Source organism: Filicampus tigris, chromosome 19 (assembly GCF_054856515.1).
Source record: "Filicampus tigris isolate MCC_2025a chromosome 19, RoL_Ftig_1.0, whole genome shotgun sequence".
NCBI classification, from domain to species: Eukaryota; Metazoa; Chordata; class Actinopteri; order Syngnathiformes; family Syngnathidae; genus Filicampus; species Filicampus tigris.
Window position 1 is genome coordinate 9,868,118 of NC_141235.1, and position 7,334 is coordinate 9,875,451.

The window sequence follows — 7,334 nt, forward strand, 5'->3', positions numbered from 1 at the left end:
TATGTCTTCTAGGGGTACACATGGTTGATATGTTTCATTGTTGTGAGGGTCCTTGCAAAAAAGTCTCCCATGTAAGGGCACCCTGGACCTAAAACGTTTGAGAACAAACTGTTCCAAACACATTTGTAACGTCTGGCATCATTTCATATACATAACCCACAATGTCTTAAATGATTATTTTCCTCTTCCTCCTAAGGCATCACCTTCTTGTCCGGTGGTCAGAGCGAGGAGGAGGCCTCGGTCAACCTGAACGCCATGAACCAGTGCCCTCTGCACAGGCCCTGGGCCCTGACCTTCTCATACGGACGTGCCCTGCAGGCGTCAGCCCTCAAGGCCTGGGGCGGCAAAAAGGAGAACGGAAAGGCGTGCCAGGAGGAGTTCATCAAGAGAGCTCTGGTGAGTGTTGGCACAAATACTTGCACTTTGTTATTTAACTCCCAAGTACAAATACTTGTATAGGAATGTATTTAGGTAAACGTACTGTAGAAGTACTGATTCAGTGATTATAGTGAAGTATAAAAGTACAAATCGATTGTTAGCCCATTGTATTTATGTCCTGTTTTTCGTCTTGCAGGCCAACAGCCAGGCATGCCAGGGAAAATACGCTTCCTCTGGAGCCAGCGCTGCCGGCGGAGAGTCCCTGTTTGTGGCTAATCACGCTTATTAAAGCAAATCACCACATTCACGCTCTCACACTTACTACACCAGTCGCACGGCTCTTGTTTGTCACCTCTCCGCTAGTGGAAAGCCTCTCGGTTGAAAAGTGAGAGTGGAAAATCACCTCCTAAAGGTTGTCACAACCGCAAGATTTGCCTCCATTCCCTTGACCTTACGCCGATGCACACCTTTTCTCAGGTGAATATTCCCACACTGTTTTTACACAAGTTGTTCTACTTTTCGTTGGATCGATTCCATCAAGCGCAGTGATGTAATTTATACCGGTTCAATGGAATAAAGTGTTTACCCTTCTATGTTGTTTGACTTCCTTCTTGAATTCACAATCATGTATACTGTTTCCTTGTGCCTCTTTATGCATATATTGGACATTGGGAAGTCAACCCAAACATATTTTGTCCAAGAATATGTTCCCAGCAGGCCCACTAGTAAACACGGCATTCGGATTAATTTTTCGTTTGCGGAATATAAGTAAGGTAGGCAGCAAAATGTACTTGTTTTTAGCCATCTCTGGGGGCGGCCATTTTGTCTTCTGTCGACTGAAAATGACATCACAACTGCTCACAACGACCAATCACGGCTGACCTGTTTTCTGAACCTGAGCCGTGATTGGTCGTCGTGAGCAGTTGTGATGTCATTTTCAGTCGACAGAAGACAAAATGGCCGCCCCCGGGATGACTATCAACAAGTGGATTAACACTTATTCCATAAACGCAATATTTATCAGAATGCCCTGTTTCAACTAGGTTCTTGCATAGAACATATTCTTGGAAAAAAAATATAAGCGTTAACTTCCACTTTAAGAATCCATTACTGTTGTTATTGCATCACTTGACATTGTGACATTTAAATGTCACTAGGTCTGTGTTGATAACGAAATTTCGATCGTTGTTTTCCAAAGTAAAAGCAGATCTTTGTGAATGTTTGATTTTGATTCAACACATTAAAGATGCTTTCATGGAGGGCTACAGAAAGGAAAAGGCGATGATAATTTGAACAATCTTAAACAAGGTCTCTAAACGGTTCAACTATGTGGTCCCCCCCAATTACGCTAATTGTTTTAAGTTGCCCATCCCTGCCATAGATAGATACCGCTACATTCTTACTAGTGGCTAAACACACATTTTGGACCAATTAAGTGAAATGTGATCTGTCTGTCAAAGATTGGCATCCATGCAGTGACATTTTAAAATTACAAGCTAGGTAATTGGGACGTTGTGATGTGTTAACTCACCTCAACTTAATTGTTTTTAATCTTTTTTTTACTCTGCGTGATAATTGATACTAAAATGAAATGGGCGTCAAGCTCTGTTACGTGAGTGGTGAGAGAGTTAAGTAATCGGAATGCTGTCCTACAGTTCTTCACTCGACAATGACATCACCCTGAAGTAAGAAATCTATTTCCCACAGTTAACAACACAATATTTGACTGTTACATTTCATTTTATTATTTTAAGAAATAGTCAAAAATGATTTGTCAGAGCGATGTTATTTTTTTTTCACAGTTTGAAAATGATTCACATTTCTTTTGAATAACACAACACTGCTCTGATGTAGCATTCTAAAAGTTGAATGAAACATTTTGAACATGTTTTTTTGCCGTTATCTTGTGCCATTTCCAGCTGAAAGGTACTAGTTGAAGTGTATTTTTTTTTAAGTTGGGATGTTTGATACAACTTTTTCTCTGTCCAATACCAGTACAACTACTCACTTTTGAGCATTCACCGATACTGAGTACCGATACAACTAGTGCTTTTAAAATATGAATTTTAATTAACATAATGACAATTGTGAACAAACCTCTTTCTTTCTGACGTACAGGACGATTCGCCGACTAACCGCTGCAGTGTCGTGCAAACTGCTGGCGAGGACTTTTACTCTAGGCCTTGATTGGTTGCAAATTGCTTGCATGTTGGTTGCAAATTGATTGCAGTATGAACCTGGAAAAAGATAAATATCGTTAAATATCGGTATGTTAAATATCCTTCATGAGTACCCGATACCTTGAAATAAGGCTGGTGTCGGTACTTAGCCATCCCTCATTTTGACCTTAATTGCTTACATGCTAATATATTCCCCACAATTGAAATGAATGTTCAATTAATTGATTAATCAATCAATTGTTCTTTATTTCAAGTCCATTAATCAACTCTTAAAACATGACAAAATAACCGGCGCAATTGTGGCTTCGGTACAATGTGTCATATTTGACGAATTTAATGCTAATCATGGATAAAATAGGAAATGTAAACAGTAAAGTCACAGTGTGGTTACAATGGTAATGTTCATACACGTGTTGCGGGTGTGGAACGGAATCATGGGATGCTAAGCTTGTAGAAAGAAATGTAATTCAATGTGATTCATTAAGAATATAAATGATGAACATTTCAATTCAGTGTCATACGATTCAGTCAGTTATAAAAACGGAATGCTCAGCAGGAGGAGCAAGACGCCGAGGCTGGAAAGAGTTGCCGTGGCTGCCGAGCTATCTAACGGGCACACAAAGCTGCTGTCTTGGTCTACACCAGTCGAGGTGTAGGTGACAAAACTAATGGTGGCCCCTGCCACTTGCGAGGTAATCCACTCTTGGTAGTACGACACACGAGCGAAGACCTCGGGGAAAAGGCCCGTGGCGCAGGGGATGCCGAAACTGGCGAGGCCCGCCTGAATCCACACTGAGCCTTGCTTACACTGCACAGGTCCGCCTGAGTCACCCTGAAAACACATTTGAAAAAAAATGACTGATGAAGCTCAGAATGTTGACGGAAAGATGAAACGATTCAGTCTCAATTGTAAACACAATAAGACAAAAACCTGGCATATTCCTTTGCCCTCCTCCCCTGCGCATATCATATTGCTGGTGACGTTTGCGTTTTCCACCAGTGTGTAGGCGCAGCTGCATTGCCGGTTTCCGACGATCGGAATTTCAACCTCTTGCAGCCTTTCAAAGGCCACGTTTGGCTCTGTGGGGGAAAGAAAGTCATTTTTACCAATTGACAGGACAGCATCCCCAACAATGATGAATTGGCATTGTTATTTTAATAATAATTTGTTCTACTTCCTGTTTATTTTGTGTGTAATCCCATGGTTGACCACTAGATGAAGCTATGCTATTTTTTTACACAAAATTTGAACGAGCAAGAATAAAAACAGGAAGTATTTCAGATCATCATCCGAGTTTTTTCTGAGGATTATTCAATGTCAGATCCTCTTCAATCCTGCTTCTCACGCCGACAGAAAGCAATGGCTGTGAGTTCATTTTATAACGTTCATGTTTGGCCATGATTATTGATGTATATTGTGGATGGGAAGAAAACAAATCAGATCAGTACATTGTTTGTGCAATGTTTTTTGTTATTCATTGACCTGGCTCAATGTGTCTAAAAAAGGGAAGTTTAACTTTCAAATAAAGCTTAAATACATTCTAATTGTCACAGATTCAATTAATTGGACCTTCTCTAAATTTTTGCATGTGCATGTCCATTGGGTCAATGTTTACTTCCTTTTTGCACAACTAACTGTTGTTTAACAAGGAGCTGAATGGCAAAACAGGAGTTTGATCAGTGATTTAAAAGAAAAAAAAAATCGAATTTATGTGGCTGCTTTGAGGGCCTCGTTGTTGGCTGTGATTGTGCGCATGTCATGGAGAGAAAGTGAGGGTGGAGGAATACTTCTTTTTCTGTCGCATCATTTAACTGTTTTCCGTTTCTGAAAAAGTGTTCCATAGACATTCATTTTTGCTGACTCACTTTTTTTTTTTTTTTTTTTTTTTAATCATGGTGGCTGATTCCCGGGATCCTACAATTATGAGTGAATAATCAAGATAAGTGTGACGGTCATACTCACCATCACTCCCCAGTCTGCCCCATCCAGTGCCCCAGCACATGGTGTTGCTGTGGAAACTGCTGGAGTTACTTGCCATGCAGATGGGTCCGATGAAGTCAGTGTAAGTGATGGGGCTGCTCAGCTTCATGAGTGCGATGTCGTTTTGAAAGTTCTGGTCGTTGTAGTTGGGGTGAATGATAATTTGGGCCAAAGTGCGGTTGACCTCATTTGGACCCGTGGTGCTTTGATTCTGTTTTCCAAAGTACAGGAGCCAAACATTGAGGTCTGTGCTATATTTAAGGGGCGGGGGGGAAGGAAAAAAAAAGGTAAATACATAATTTTCTTTTACTGGTTATTGAGATTTCATTACTGCTTAGGAGCAGAGCTGGGAATTCCACCTAGCCGGCAGACCAGTCCGTCTATGATGGATGCCCATTTTGCAGGCATTAAATGATAAACGGGAAATTTAAAAGGGAAGTTAACACAAACATTTTTTTTTCAAGAATATGTTCTATGTAGGCTCTCACCAGTTGAAACAAGGCATTCTGATAAATATTGTGTTTGTGGAATAAGAGTTAATCGACCCGTTTTTAGCCATCTCTGGGGGTGGTCATTTTGTCACTTTTTGTCGACTGAAAATGACATCGCAGTTGCTCGGGGCTCAGGTAACGACCAATCACAGCTCACCTGTTTTCTCAAGCTGAGCCATGAGTGGTCATTATCTGAGCCCTGAGCAACTTCGATGTCATTTTTAGTCGACAAAATTGACAAAATGGTCGCCCCCCGCGAGATGGCTAAAAATGGGTGGATTTTGCTGCAAAACGCAATAGTTATCAGAATGCCTTGTTTCAAGTAGTGGGCCTGCATAGAACATATTCTTGGAAAAAAAACATGTTTAGGTTGACTTCCTCTTTAAAAAAAAAAAGAAAAAAAAGACGGCTCAAGCACAAGCGAAAGTGGATTTTTGCCCATTTATGTAATCTACAATATTAGAATATATTCCTCATTTCATACATTCTTGTTTTTTAAAACAGAATTTGGGCATTAATGCCTGCAGCCGCACATGGTTCAACCTTTTCACAATGAGACGTGAACTAAATCGAAATGTAATTTTTGGCATTGGCACATGTCACACCCCTAAATAAATACAAAGTTGTGACAATTGACTCAAAGATATGTTTAATCATGCTCTACACAGAGACACATTGTTCTAAGTGGGTGCGTCCTAATGAACCTTGAACCTATTAAGGCAGGAGCAGGAAACCCACAACGGCCTTTCACCCGCTCCACTAAACCACTGAACTTCACATTTCAGTCTGTACTTTTTTTTTTTTACTCAAAAGACTTAAATCAGTCCTTCTACTTTTACCAGTGTCTGCTCTTTAAGTGCAGAGTATGGCTACTTTTGCCTCCTGTGACAATAGACGGACAAGTAAGCGGAAGTGACGCGACCGTGGCCTTACCTTAGGATGCAGTGGGCTGCCGTGAGCACCCATTGCTGGCTGATCACGGTCCCTCCACATATGTGACTCCCATTTACATGCAAGCTGACTTGCCAGGGCCACTGGCCCGCCTGGGCATCGTCACCTCCGACGATCCTTTGGTTGAGCAGCGCCCTTCCGCACTCTAGCGGACCAGGAACAAAGCGTTAAAGGCTTAGAAATACTGTGACGTAGACTCGTCGTTATGGCGACGACGCATAATGCACAACCTACCCTGAGCGTTTGAGCCACCTGTAGGAAAGATATGAACAAAAGAATTGGTATTGTGTATTATAGTGAGACGTTTCACTTCAAACTGGTGACTGTAAATAAACCGAGTTGTTATCGTCAATGAAAACATTCAAAAATGTGCCAAAAACTACTGTTTGATTTCAAGTCACTGGATGGTCATATTTCAGTCATGTCTTTTTTTCGGCTTTGTTGTGCTGATCCGTTTGCTTCGTCTTATTAGTTGAATTGAACTCGACTAACGGTGCTACAAAAGTCAAGTGCCAAGTTAAGTTCGTTAAAACAAGTAACTTTATTTTGACCCCCAGAAATATAATGTGTACTTACTTCCCTGTGTCCATGTTTTTTTTCTTGAATAAAAAAAAAAGAAATAATGATACTGTTTGTAATGAATACATTTAACTGGCGACCAACCCGAGTGACGGCTGCAGTGTGGATAAATTCATGACATTCATAAATGTTTATGTAATCACTTACATTTTCGGGGGCGGGGGGGTTCACTTCATCAATTTGGTAAACTGAATTTTTTTTAGGGGGGGGGGGCACGAGTCATGGATTTTAGTACAAAATTATAGCATAAAAAATATTAAAGGACAAGGTGACCATCAAAATCAGATCAGGATCTTGTTTTATATGAAGAATGTAGAAAAAAAATCCCCTTCAAGCAGCATTTTTGCTACTGTTTGAATTTTTGGACACGGTGATCCCTGCGGTGAATCATTGTGAGAAGAGTTCTCTTTGTGTCGTACAAGGAAAACAGATAACATTCTCAAAATGTGTATTTTAAATGGAAAACGAGAGTATCCGTCGAGTTGTGTGTGCCCTCACCTTGAATTGTGAGTAATATACCCAAAAGTAGAGCCCATGTTGTCCGCAGCATCATGTTGTTCAAGTGCAGGAGTAAGTTGGCTGCTTTGTTTTCCTGCCCTCACGTGTCTATTTATACAGTAGCCACTCCTATGAAACCAGTTTCTGTACCGCTCACTTCCATTGTCACTGCATGCAGTGTTCATGCTAGGCTTAATGGCGTCTTATCTGGGCAAGATGTGTTTTTTGCAATGAAGCGTTCATGACAATCACATTTCACTGACCCAATTTTGGAAT

The 7,334-nt window shown here is 40.8% G+C and overlaps 2 protein-coding genes across 6 annotated transcripts in view; one reads left to right on the plus strand and one right to left on the minus strand.

Moving 5' to 3' along the window:
* Positions 1–971, plus strand: part of aldoab (aldolase a, fructose-bisphosphate, b) — a 9,999-nt gene extending 9,028 nt beyond the window's left edge. For all 5 annotated transcript variants that reach the window (XM_086016223.1, XM_086016225.1, XM_086016222.1 and 2 more), the window contains 2 exons: positions 197–396; positions 575–971. In XM_086016223.1, coding sequence (XP_085872349.1) covers positions 197–396; positions 575–667 — 293 coding nt within the window. In that variant the 3' untranslated portion in view covers positions 668–971. The remainder of the gene's footprint in view (positions 1–196; positions 397–574) is intronic.
* A 1,808-nt stretch (positions 972–2,779) lies between these two features.
* On the minus strand, positions 2,780–7,207 carry LOC147129404 (chymotrypsin-like protease CTRL-1). The gene is made up of 6 exons (XM_086016227.1): positions 7,059–7,207; positions 6,216–6,233; positions 5,964–6,126; positions 4,522–4,790; positions 3,490–3,638; positions 2,780–3,390 (listed from the first exon to the last, which is right to left on the minus strand). The coding sequence occupies exons 1-6, from the start codon at positions 7,111–7,113 to the stop codon at positions 3,091–3,093; spliced, it is 954 nt and encodes a 317-aa protein (XP_085872353.1). The 5' UTR covers positions 7,114–7,207; the 3' UTR covers positions 2,780–3,090.
* Positions 7,208–7,334: the final 127 nt, after the last annotated feature.